Source organism: Musca domestica, unplaced genomic scaffold, assembly GCF_030504385.1.
Source record: "Musca domestica strain aabys unplaced genomic scaffold, Musca_domestica.polishedcontigs.V.1.1 58, whole genome shotgun sequence".
NCBI lineage: Eukaryota > Metazoa > Arthropoda > Insecta > Diptera > Muscidae > Musca > Musca domestica.
In genome coordinates, this window is record NW_026712360.1 from 1,029,552 (window position 1) to 1,043,390 (window position 13,839).

Sequence of the window (13,839 nt, forward strand, 5' to 3'; positions counted from 1 at the left end):
AGGAAAATCCTTTATTGTAGAAAACATTTTTACATTCTTGCAGTTCTATCATACCTTAGAAAACTTCTTACATGTTTTCAGTGTTTGAAGATGTATTTAAAGGTCTTTTTCCATAGACCCATATTTTAAAGGTTTTCGATCCATGGAATGCCTTGCAAAGGCCTCATATTTAAACGAGCCTTTGAAGGTGTACCTTAAATGGAGCTCTTGAAGTTCCTCTATCTATTGAAGACCCATTAAGAGTCTACGGGGTCTTATATTTATATAAGAGCATTTGAAGGTCCCTTATCCATGAAAGGCATCTTAAATGTCTTGTGTCCTAAAATTGGTCTTTAAGGACTTTCAAATGAAAATACCCTGTCGAAATTGCCCATGGAAGGCATTTTATCCATGGAGAGTATTTTAAATGTCTTGCGTCCATAGAAGTCGTCTGAAAGGACTTTCCAATGAAAAGACTGTCGAAATTGGGCGGATGATTTCTTGAAGGTCCTAAATTTTAAGAACAGAACAAATTTTTGAAGGTTTTCTCTTAATGGAGCTTTATGACCATCTACCAAAATTAGACCTCTGAACGGGTTTCTGAATTTACACTACCTCTCATAGCTCTTGCATCTCCAGGAAACCGTTTGAAAAGTCCTAATTCATCCAATGAACTTTTAAGGGTTCATAATTCACCTTTGCAGGGTGTCAATGGTGTCTTTCATTGATTGAGAGTCTACAAGAGTTTTATATCTACCAATATAAGATCTCTGGAGGGATTTCTGTCTTTAAAATACCTCTAAGGAAGAATTCTTTGGGGTCTTCTTTTAATAAAGGACCTTTTTGAAATGCTCTCACTTATAAAAGACACTTAGAAGATTTTCAAAGGGTATCTCCAGAACTGCCCTACATATATTCTTTAAAATAGATTTTATATTGAAAAATTCTTAAAAGCGTTCGATCCTCCAAAAAATGCCTCACGAAAGTTTTCTATTCAAAAATAACACCTTTAATGCTTCATTCCTAAAGAGACTTTACATATTCTACCAAAAGGCTTTTATTCATAGAAATTTACCTTGAAAATACTATCCAAAAAACATATTAATGGTTCTCCATGTATGGAAGAACTATAGAACATCGTCCATCTACAAAAAGACATATAGAAAGGTTAGGCTTTATAGCCTTGTTTGAAAAAATTCTTCAAAATGTCTTTAGAAAGCCTTCATTAAAAAGGATTCAAAGTCATAAAAAAATTACAGTTTTATTCTTCATAGAATAGCTATAGAAGGTTTGTCGTCTATAGAAGTATCTCTGCAAAGACCCAAAAAAACAGGTCTTATATGCAAAAAAAGAAAATACATCTCGAATGACTTCTTTTTAATAAATATATAAACATAAATAAATCGTCAGAATACCTCTAACTTAAGTGCCTTCTAATTTTATTTTTGAATCCATAGAATATCTTTTGAGGGATTTCTTTGGTAATTTAAGTCTACAGAAAGACATATATCCATAGTGTAATAAGGAGGAAGAACAGCTTCGTAAAACTACAGAAATACAGCCCTGAGGCTATGCCCGCTTCCTGTCAGACTCATTCAAAATTATATGCAACAAGTTGTTTTCATTTATTTGATATTTTTCCTCATTTTTTAAAATGAGTTAAAATTTGCGAAAAATTAATGAAATGTGTCTATTTTCTTTCAAAAAGAACCATCCAAATTGTTCAATTTTTGAATTCCTTGACGCAACTGGTTAATATTTGTAAAGCACGTCCAGCAATGTATGTATCTTTCAATAACTGATTATGAAAATAATTTGTTTTCATTTTTCAAAACAATAAATACATACACAAAATTGGCAGGAGTCGGGCACACTTAGAAAAAAATTGTAATCAGCTGGTAGATCTACCTTATCCTTTTATTGTACCATGCATATATCGACCCTAAAGTTTTGCTATCTATGAGGCATCTACAAAACTCTTTGGATAAAAAATAATTTCCGTTTTTGTTATTAATTATATATATTTCATATTTATTTATCATTATATCATTATTATTATTTTTTTTATTCATTTTTTTTTTAATTTTATTCATAATGGTGATGATGGCTTCTCTTCTCTTTCGATTTTTTTGTTTCTTGTATATTTTACAAACTATAAATGCTTATCTGGTAACTGCATGTTTATGGTCAGCGTTTGGTTTTACAGAAAAAATACGCCTTGTTTCCTACTTATTCGAGTTTTTCTATTTTTTTAAAAAATCCAAGGACATGCGGATGAGTGTCTGTGTGGGTGTGATGAGAGGGGGGAAATCAATTACTAAAATTAAATATGTACAGTGGAAAGATAGTTGAGGGAGGGCGGGAAGAGATTTGAATACTGCTAAAAGACTACTCGTTTGTGGTTTTCGTTAAGATTTACAGATTTTCGTTTTGTTTAAAAATTAAATAAATTTATGGCTGTGATTTAAAAATTGTTGTTGTTTATCTTATAAATATAAAAATTGCTTTAATTAAAATTTTCATATCGATTTGCTTTTCTTTTTCATTATTAGAAAAAAAAACACAACTTACAGAAAGTCACAAGTGTTGTACACTTAATCTTAAGTAAAAATAATGGGGGGGGTTTTACAAAATAAAGAGGTTTCATTGATTTTTTTTTACACAAACTTAACTTAGAAACTAAGATATTGTTTATATTTTCTTATTGTTTTAATTTTAATAAATAATTATCGTTTTAATTACTAGCTTTTTAATGCTTAAAAATTACTAATTTAATTTATCAATCTATTCGTTCGTTTCTGTTCTCATGAGGCAGTATAAAAAAAGACTTAAGTAATTTTTGGCTTTTCAATGAATTTGTTTGAATGAATGCTGGCATGAATGACAAAAAAAATGTTGCTTTTATTGTGAATCCCTTTTGGGGGGAGGGGAATTACTTGTCCAGACTTTGTATGGCCTTGCTCAGGGCCGAGCCCAGTTGGCTAAATGAGGGCCTCTCCTTGGGATTGTGGTTCCAGCAGGAGGTCTAAAATAAAAGAAAAAGAAAAATTAAAAAATTATGCTCCCCCAATCTCTTTTTCATTGCAAAAACCTACCAATATCTCTTTGAGACACTCCGGTGTACCCTCGGCACACTGCCACTCCAATTTTTGGGCCTGACTCCTCTGTATCACTTCTTCGTTGCTTAATTCCTCGAACGGCATTTTGGTGGCCTGTGTAAACAGCTCCCATACCACTACACCAAAGGCATAGATATCACTCTTGGTGGTGTACTCATCCTCCTGAATGCATTCGGGCGCCAGCCATCTAATGGGCAATAGGGTATTGCGATGCTTGAAATATTCACGACTGTATTTGTCTTTGCACAGGGCCGGATATGAAACCTTGACAATGAAATCACTGGAAATAATGCAGTTGCGGGTGGCCAAATCTCTGTGAAGAGAGGTACAAATATTTTTCATTAATATATTGAGTTAGTCGAAGGAGATTAAGTTTCGAACTTACTTGTGTATAAATCTTGCACGATATATGGCATCCATGCCGCGAGCAATTTGATATGCCACAGCCAAAACTTGTCCCGTCAGCAGAGGTGGTGGTGAGGAGGAATTTGTCGAAGTATTCACTTTACCAGCAGTGGCCAAAAGGAATTGCTTGAGATCGCCCTGAAAAATAGAGAAAATAAGGATAAAAAAATATGAAAATGAAAGAAAAAGGGGTCAACTTCATATAGAGGTTCTGGAAATCAAAAAAAAAAAATGGGGTAAAACATAAAAGTCCGTAAAAAGACCTCATGGGCCATAAAAAGATGGCTGTTGAGAAATAGGGCCTATCGAGTTTAGACAGGATCAATGACGATTTTAAAGGATGAAATAAAAGGACGCAGAGTTCCTGGGGATAAGAATAAAACATTGAGGTCTACAAGAAGACTGGTGGAACAAAAAGAGTGAAGCTATTGGTACCTAGTGACCCACAAAGGGGCTTGAGACCTTTGCAGAAGCCTAGACAATCTAAAAACAAACTATGAGGCTACAAGGACTGTAAGATCTAAAAAACAATCTTGGATGTCAATAAACCAGACTTTAAGAAAAATGAAATACGGTTACAATAAAAAAGTCCTCGAGAGCTAATATGCAAGGAAAAAGTTCCTAAAGACCCTATTTAAATGGAGAGCCTATTCTTTTTTTCAGATTTTTTCAAAGCCCTTTTAGAAGCGAGAACATAAGCTACCTGAAGACAAGATATCAAAGAAATAAGACCCCATTTAAATGAAGGGCCTAGAAGAAATTATCAGATTTTTTCAAAGTCTATTACAAGACCGAAAACACAAGCAAAAATAAGGCAAGAAGGCAAAGAACTAGTCTACAGTAGGTCTATATTAGGTGCAGACCTCTTCCATCTTTAGAAACCTCTTTGAGGGTCTTTAAAAACCCCATTGGGTTGGACTTCTTTCCGTAAAAACGTAAAAGCATTAGGAGGTTCTTTTGATAGAAGACTCCTATATCTACAAAATGCAGTCGGAACCACTTCTACTTATAGAAAACACTCTGGGGCCTTTTTTATATTAAGCTCCTTAGGAGGTCTGCCATTTATAGAAAGGTCTCTGAAAGTCTTCCTTTTAGTAGAAAGGACTCTGGAAGTCTCATAATTTGATAAATCCTCTGGAGGTATTCCGATTTTTTGAACTTCCGTACGGTCTTCTATTTGTAGAAAGCTCTCTGGAGGTCTTCTAATTAATAAAAAGCTCCCTGAAGGACTTCTCATTACGGAAAGCTTTCTGAAAAAATCAGATTTTTTCAAAGTTCATTAAAGGTTCGATAACACGAGCTACAAGAAGGCAATTGATTCACAAAATGCTATCTGGCGACTTCTACTTTTAGAAAGCTCTCTGTCGTCTTCTTTTTATATAAAGCTCCTTAAGAGTTCTTCCATTTATAGATAGGTCTCGGAAGGTCTTCCTTTTATTAGAGAGGTCTCTGAAGGTCTTATGATTACAGAAAGCTATCTAAATGTCTTCGCTTTGTTAGAAGGGACTTTGGGTGTCTTCTAATTACAGAAAACTTATTGGAAGACTTCCATTGATAGAAAGCTCTATGGGGGTCTTCTGATTACTGAAAGCTCTCTGGAGGCCTTCTTCTTTCTTAAGTGGTCTTCTATCCATATATCTCCCTTAAAAGATCTTCTTTGTTTAGAAGTCCCTTAGCGGATATTTAGTCGTAAAAGCTCAGTACGATATCTGGAAAAAAATCTTTAAAAGTCTTCTACCATACACGCTCCTTAGGTGGACTTTTATTCATAGAAGTCCTCTGATAGGTATTCTTTCTATAGAAACCTTTTAGGAGATATTTTATCATATAATCCAGTAAAGGATCTTCTTTTCATAAAAGCTCCGTAGGAGGTGTTCTATCTTTTGAACCTCCTAAGACAGCATTCAATCATAAAAGCTCCTTAAGAGAGGTCTTCTAATCGTCAAAATAATTTGCATCCATAACAGCCCATCAGAGCTTCTCAGAAGCAATTTTATGTTTAGAAGCCCCAGGAGAGATCTTCCAATATAGAAGACTTTTAGAACCTATTCTGTCCGTAGAAGCCCCTGTAAAGATATTTTTCTACAAAAGATGTAAAAGCTCCTTAGAAGGTCTAATATCCACAGAAGCTCCTGATAAAACTTTCTAAATTTTCTCCAGAGAGAATGTTCCTCTTTTACTTACCCAATCCGTGTACTCCAAGACCATGTAATGTGGATCCTTCTCCCGGCACAAGCCAAACAACCGCACAACACCCTTATGCGTCAGCGTGCGGAACATTTCAATTTGTCGTCGGAACTCCTGGCATGCCGTCTCATCCTTGATTTTATTCAAAGCCTTGACCATAACCAATTTATATTCATCCGAATTGCCATTGGCGTTCGGCTCATTATCACTGCTACAGGTTTCCTGTTCCTCCTTGATTTCCTCAATGTCATCCATGGATGTTTTCGAACGCCGTTTTTCCACTGTGGTCGAGGTGGTGGCTGCCGAACCATTGCCATTGTCACTATTGCTATTCTTCTCCGTGTCGGTGTCCTTGTCATCAACGGATGTTTTAATGAGTGACGTCTTTATTTTGCCCACAAAGACATCACCAAATTCACCGCGACCCACCTGGAGCAGTTCGGTGATACCGGATCGAGGGAAGCTTAACTGATCATAGACATTGGATTTTTTGGAAGTCTTGGAATGATTGCTGCAGGCTGTGTCATCGGATTTCTGGGCATCATTGCCACCATTTGCCTTTGGATTGTTGTTGCCATTGGCCTTGCGTACCTTTGCGGTTTTCGATTCGGATAGGCAGGGTTCATTTTCGGCATTCTTTTCACCTTCACCGGCCTCGGGATTGTCACGGCCCTCATTTAGTCTAGCCTTGCGGGCCTGGCGCCTATAACGGCACCAGATCATTAGACCCACCACCAAAATTATGTAGGCAAAGGCCACCGACATGGTTATCAAGACGGCCCGGGTAATGAGGAAACCTTCCTGGGGCTCGGCCTCACCGTCGCCATTGACTGTAAAGAAAAAAAGCAAAGGATTTGATGAGGATTTTTTTTGGAATATTTTGTGGCCACTCACCTTTGACAATAAATCTCACTTCTTCACGCTTCAGCCCCGCACTGTTGCCAATGGTACAGCCATAGCTACCCTCATCCTCCGGCTGGACATTTGTGATTTGCAGGGTGCCATTTTCCAGAAAGTGGAAACGTGTGCGGTCAGTGTTGTTCTCACTCAGATACTGCAAATCCTTGTCCCATTGTATGGTAGGTTTGGGATCACCCGTGGCCTGGCAATGCATCAATGCCACATCGGACTCCGAACTTTCAATGGGACCCTCGGGGGCCACCAGGAAACGGGGGGCGACCACAACATTAATGCTGACAGTGGCATTTATTTGTCCTTGGGAGTTGAGGGCGACACAAGTGTAGTTGCCACGATGTTCGGCAGTAACATTTTTAAAAGTCAAAGTGCCATTAATGTCCTCCAATGTATCTGGCAAGTCATCCTTGAGATCCTGTGTGAGAAGAGGGGGCGAGAGAAATTGAGATGGTTAGCAAGTGAGCAAATTTATAATAATAAAACTACTTGGGAAAGTTTTTTTATGAGACCCCCACCCCAATTGCCTCTCCTTCCTACCCAACAATGCCACAGACAATGGCCAACAACGAGCCGGAAACAAACTCCTAGTTAATAAACTGACCCATTCTGCACCCAGCCAGCCAACCTACCATCCGACCACTCGTCTACCCAGCCAACCGTCATGGTTCTATGGTTTCCCATTGTAATGCTGCTGCGAGTGTTTCTGCCTGCGGGACATCAAACACTTCCCAGCCATTGTCGTCGTTGTTGGTGTTGCTGGTTGGTCATTGACTTGTTTTATTTGTTGTTACGAACAATAACACCAACAGCAACACGAACACCAAAAAAAACAAATTTCCTCTCCATAAGTTTAGAAGCACACTTCAGCAGCCAGTCAGCCAGCTAGCTCTCCAACCCACCGATATTTGCCAATGCAACGTTGACTTTTTCCCAGTCTAAGCTCTTTAAAGTATTTATCTTGAAAATTGTAGTAGTGTTCAAATAAAAAAACTAATTCTGGGCCATTTCTTGTCCCATCCTCTCGCTACGCAAACTTTGTTTGTTGTAGTTGGGCTATTTTATGCATCGTTTTCTTTCTCCGGACTCCAACTATTTTTTTCCTTTCTTTTTTTGTTTTTGTTTAGTTACTGTTCCCCTCGAGTTATTTCTGGATAGTTGGTCAATTGCACAGTGGCTCAAAGGAGGAAAAAAGGGAGAAGGAGAGAATTTTTAAAAACCTGCAATTATTCTCTTGAAACCTTCAGCTTCTAAAGAAGCTCCTTGGAGGCCTTCTTAATATAGCAGCACCTGAAGAAATCTTTCATCTAAATCTGAAGAAATCTTTCATCTATAGACCCTTGAGAGGTCTTCTACCAAAAGATGGTATTATACATAAGAAAGCCCCTTAGGAGGTCTTCTCATGAAGCAAACCTTAAAAATTGAAGAAGCTCGCATCCATTTACTGATGCCCCCTTACCTTTTAAGCAAACAATACGTCTTCTATCTTGAGAAGGTCTTATATCATTAGAATGTCATTGAAATCTCTTCTAGACCCTAAGGAGGTCTTGCAATTGGGAGAGGTCCCAGAAAAAGAAAATTAAAGGATTCATCTGACATCAATGATAGCCTTTAGGAATTACTTTAACCCCTAGAACCCTCTTTGGAAACGAATTATCTAATCAGGTCTTTCATCTATAAGAGCTCCTAAGCAGGACTTATATTTCCATGAGGTCCACGAGAGCTTTTCAAGTACCCCAAAAGATCCTATTCAGGATAAGATCTCCCGAAGGCTTTCATTACAAAAATGTCTTACATTCTTAGAAACGAATTATCTAATCAGGTCTTTCATCTATAAGAGCTCCTAAGCAGGACTTCTATTTCCATGAGGTCCTCGAGAGCTTTTAAAGTATCCTAAAGGATCTTATGTTAGGATAAGATTTGCCGATGGTTTTCATCACATAAATGTCTTACATCCAAAGAAGCTCCTTAGGCGGTGGTGTAAGAACTCAAGGAAATTCTTCCTAAGTATGGCCTCTGGAGGTCTTCTATCCATAGCAGCTCCTTGGATGGCTTTTATGAAGTCTTCCTTCATAAGAAGAGCCTTAGAACCCCTTAAAGAGGTATTTAAATTCTATAAAGAACTCAAAGCTTTTCGAGACTCCTAAGACGTTCTAAATGTAGTCTTAGGAGGACGTTTTGTTGTTTCTAATTATGGCCTCTTCGAGGTCTTCTACCCCAAGCAGCTCCTTGGAAGGCTTTTATGAATTCTTCCATTTAAAGAAAAGCCTTAGAATCCTTTAAAAAGGTATTCAAATTCTATAAAGACCTCAAAGCTTATCGAGACTTCTTAGACGTCCTAGAAGTAGTATTAGGAGGTCGTTTCGTTCAAAAAAAGGCCTTGAAAAGGTCTTACATCTATAGAAACTCTCAGAAAGTCTTCTACTTACAAAATGTAGAAGGACGTTAGCCTCCTGGGGTCACCTAGAGCTTTCTAAGGAAGATCTTATAACATGAAAAGATCTCTGAAAGTGTTTCATCAAGAGAAGACCCTCAAGAGGTGCTACATCCATGGAAAGCTTCAGAAAATCTTCTATCTAAAAAAATGTCATCAGGAGATATTCTATCAATTAAATCCGATAAGGAGGTCTTTTAGAAGGTCTTATATAAAAGCTCATTAGGAGGTTTAACTGTAAAAGAACTTAAGTCTCGTGCCCAACTATGGCCTTCAGGAGGTATTTTATCCATATAAGCACCTCCAAAGGCCTTTAAAGAGTCTTCCATATAAAGATGTCTCTAAGGAGGTCCTCCGTAAAAAAGTCAATAAGGAGGTAGTTACAAGTCTTTCTCAATGACTCAATGACTTTCTTAGAGACATCTTTATATGCAAGACCTTTTAAAGGGTCCTCGAAAGCCTTTCTAGACTCCTTAGAGTACGAATATCTGGAGAACTTCTGCGGAAGGCCCTCAAAAGGTCAAACATCCACAGAAACCAGCGGGAGGTACCCTATCTAAATCAAATTTCCACCGATATTTTAGAAGCTTTAATATCTATGAAAGCTCCTTGGGACTTTTATAACTGATGAGGGCCATTTGGAGGTTTTCTATCGATAGAAGCCCAATCGGAGGCCTTTTTAAGGTCTTTCGAGCAAAGTATTCCCCAAGGACACGTTCGATCTAATGGACTCTCCAAATGAGGTGTTATATTTCCAGAAGACCCTCAAAAGCTTTTCTAGACTCCAAAGAGATCTTATATCAAAAAGAGGTATCAACAGGTTTATCTTTCTTTAAAAGAAAGACTTACACCCATAGAAAACCTCGAAAGGTACTCTATCTGAAAAAAAAAAATATGAGGTATTTTAGAAGGTTTTTTATCTATAGAATACGAAGCTTCTATAGATATAAGAACTTCTAAAAGACCCCATTCATAGAAGATCTTCTGAAGTCTTTTATCTGTAAATGAGCTTCAGAGGGTCGTTTATCAATGAAAGAGCTTTGGACTCTATTTAAAATATAGATGAGCTTTTGGCAATCATCTTTTAATAAAAGAGCTTTTGGAGGTATTCTTTCTACAGGAGAGCTTCAGGAGGCTTTTAATCTATAGGAGAGATTAAATACGTTTTATGTCTAGTAAAGAACGTTTGGAAGTCTTCACTCTATAGAAGGGCTCCAGAAGAAATTCTATCAACAAAGTACCTTGGAAGGGCCGTTAATCTATAGAAGAACCTCATAAGCCTTCTCTCTATAAAAGAGCTTTGAAGGGCGTTATATTTATACAAGATCCGCAAAAAGTCATGGAAAAGCTTTTTGATCACCAGAAGAGCTTTATGATGTCAACTAGCTATAACAGACATTTAGGAGTATTCTATCTATAGAAGAGCCTAAGAAGACCTTCTAAATGTAAAAAAGCTTTGAAAGACCTGTATGTATGGTGATGAAGGTTTAGAAGTCTTTATCTCCTTAGAAGAGCCTTTGCAAGCCTTCTATATATAATAGAAGAGCTTTAGAAGGTCATCTGTTTACAGAAGAGCTTCAAAACTCATCGACCATTAGAAAAGCTTTAGGCGGTATTCTACCATCGAATTGAATTATTTTATCTTTAGGAGACCTTTCGGGGAGGTCTTATATCCGGAGAAGTCCTCAGCAGTAAACCCATCAAATATTTAAGCTTTTAAGTTTGGGGATTGAAGCTACCTACAAATAATGAAACTTCTGAAAATGTTCCATTGATGAAGTTCCCTCAAAATAAAATCGCAAAAATAGATAGAGAAGAGATGGTAATGCCTCCAAAAGCTTTTCTGTAGAAAGAAGCTCTTTATAACATATACTATAGGTAGACGAGCTTCTGTAGCTCTACTACATATGTAAGATCTCTTAAAGCTTTTCCTTTTTCTCCTCTTCCACTTCCCCCACTGTTCCAAAGTAACTTCAACATTTCTCTTTTTTCACCAAAAACTAACTGCCCAACTTTTCCCATCTTTATTATCTCTTCCTTTATCCATCTCTCTTCTCACCTTGTTTTTCACATAATTACCCCTAAGCCACTGTGTCTTAACACTGCACCTGCTGCCTGACAACTTGGCTATTGCCAACTAAGTCGCCTTTAATCTTCACCCCAAACAAAAAAAAAATAAAAAATAAATAGCAACACCAAACAAGGAAACATAAACCTAGCAATGGCCATCAATGGAATGCCAATCGAACACAAGAGGAGAAGAGGAAGAGAGAAGGAGAGGGGGGAAACATAGAAACTCTCAACTTACCTTAAGCCATTTCACTTGGGGTGTTGGCGTGCCCTGGGCCTTGCAATGTACCTTGCCCACCGAACCTAATTCCAAATTCTTCGAAGTAGGCTGTGGCATGAATTTCAATTGTTCGATGACTTGCAGTTCGCCCGGTTCCGAGGTGACAGAGCGATAACCTTCCACCACCACCTGGCAGACATATTGGCCAGCATCGCTGGCTACAACACTTGAGAAGACCAATGAACCATTGTCTTTGGCAATGGATACGCGTGTATCCTCGCCCCTTAACATCGGGTCCTTGTTGGCATCCAGAGAACGCTGTGACATCGATGACGTTGCCCCATTCACTTCTATTTGCCGGATAATTTTGCCATCCTTACGCCAACGCAGCAACACTTCATTCACTGCATCTGCAATCTTCAAATATTTCTCCGGTATCGAATATTGACAGTACAACTCCGTCGCTTCGTTCTCCTTGACAGTGACACGTTTCTGGGGCTGTTGGGTTATTTGCACATCCACAGGAAAGGGTAATTTATCTTCCGCACCATGTGCGGAATCGCCACCTCTTTTGCCGCGACACAAGAACATGTCCTTCATACCATCCGGTATTATGTAGTTCTTTTTAAGACGCGGCAAACAATTTGTCGACTCCTTGACACTGGACCATTTGAGAATGTAACCCTTGCGACTCATCACCCGTCCGGCGGCATTTGAGGCAATGCAGCGATATAGGCCAGTATCTTGACCGGTGGGATTGCGTATGACCAAACGATTCTCAATCAGTTCAATATTTTTGATGCTACTCAGCTTTTCACTGTTGCGGAACCATTCGATTTCCAGCAGGCCATCACCGGATGAGGCTTCTACATGGCATTTCAGGATGACTTCGTGTTGATAGTTGGCCAGTAGTTGGACATTGGCAGTTTGAATCCCTGGAAGAAAAGAAATGGATAAAATGGAAATTATTAATAAGTCTAAATGAGAGGTGACATATATACACACACACATAGATATTATATAGTATTATATAGTATATTCTGAACCCTTGCAGAAATTTATAATAAGAAGATTTGCCATAAAATATGCCACAGATAGAAGAGCTCTTGATGGCCTTGTATGGATATGGAGACCAGTTTCTGATGCTCTCCTATAAAAACAAGGTTCATTGAAGTTTTTTAAAGACCTTCAAAACCTCTTCTATAGATAACAGTCCCCTGAAGCCCTCTTGTAGGTTCTATGTTCCTAAAAGCTTTTTATTTATAAACGACTTCCCAAAGATCTACTATTGACAGAAGGCTCACAAAAGCTCTCACATAGATAGGACGCTTCTTAAAGTTCTTTTGGAACGTCGTATAAAGCTTTTTCATAAACGGAAGACCTTTTGAAGACAGGAGGTCTTCTAAAGCTCTTTTATAAATAGAAACCCTATAAACGCTTTTCTATAGGTAGAACGCTTTTCGAAGTTCTTCTATAGATACAAAGCTTCCAGAAACTGTTCTCTAAAAAGGACTCCTCTAAAAGCTTTTTCTTAGACAGTTGAGCTTTTAAAGCTATTTTTGAGTTTCTGCAGCTCTCCCTTAGATATTAGGTCTCCTTAAGCTCTTTTGTGTATAAGAGACCTTTTCTATACATATAAGGTCTTTAAAAGCTTTTCTAAAGAGACAAGGCTTCCAAAAGTTATTCAATAGGTAGAAAGCCTTCTGGAGGTCTTCTGAATCTTGTTCAAAGACTCAAAGCCTCCTATAGCTTACCTGTGTATAGAAGGACTTTTGAAGCTCTTCTATGGTAACAATACTTCCAAATACTCTGAATCTTTTTCATAGAATCAAGGCCTCCTGAATCTTACATGTGTATAGAAGGCCTTCTGAAGCTCTTATATAGTAAAAATATTCTTAAAAACTCTTCGACAAATAAAAGCTCAAAAGCTCTTCCATTGGTAAGAGACCTACTGAAGATTTTTTGCAGATGTAATACCCTCTGAAGCCTTCTGAAGCTCTTCTTTGTGAGGTAGGTCTTCTGTAGCTCTTTTATAGCCTAAAGAACTCCTGAAGCTTTTCTTTGGTAAAAAAATAGCTTCCGAAAGCTCTTCAATAGATAACATACCGCCAAAAGCTTTTCCATCTATATATAACCTCCCGAAGCTCTATTGTGGATAGAAGATCCTCTGAAACTTTTCTAAAGGTTTTCCTTAGCCGAAGGACCTTCCAAAAATCTTCTATAAATATAAGACCTACATAAGCTTTTGTCCTTTAGAGCTTTATAAGCTGTTTCATCGATATAGGGCCTCCCGAAGCTCTATTACAGATAGAAACCCCTCTGAAGCTCTTTTATGTATAAAAGGACTTCTAAAGCTCTTCCTTAACCGAAAGCCCTTGCAAAATCTTCTATGAGTATAAGACCTACAGAAGCTTTTGATCTTTAGAGCTTAAGAAGCTCTTTCATCGATAAAGGACCTTCCAAGGATCTATTACACATAGAAGACCCTCCGAAGCTTTTCCATATATAAAAGA

The 13,839-nt window shown here is 37.9% G+C and overlaps 1 protein-coding gene across 1 annotated transcript in view; it reads right to left on the reverse strand.

The window, feature by feature from the left end:
- Window positions 1-2,710: 2,710 nt before the first annotated feature.
- The window catches only part of LOC109614277 (tyrosine-protein kinase-like otk), a 52,474-nt gene continuing 41,345 nt past the window's right edge, over window positions 2,711-13,839 (reverse strand). The window contains exons 4-9 of the mRNA XM_059128935.1: window positions 11,345-12,261; window positions 6,585-7,020; window positions 5,688-6,520; window positions 3,484-3,641; window positions 3,075-3,411; window positions 2,711-3,004 (exon numbers count right to left, since the gene is read on the reverse strand). Coding sequence (XP_058984918.1) covers window positions 2,912-3,004; window positions 3,075-3,411; window positions 3,484-3,641; window positions 5,688-6,520; window positions 6,585-7,020; window positions 11,345-12,261 — 2,774 coding nt within the window. The 3' untranslated portion in view covers window positions 2,711-2,911. The remainder of the gene's footprint in view (window positions 3,005-3,074; window positions 3,412-3,483; window positions 3,642-5,687; window positions 6,521-6,584; window positions 7,021-11,344; window positions 12,262-13,839) is intronic.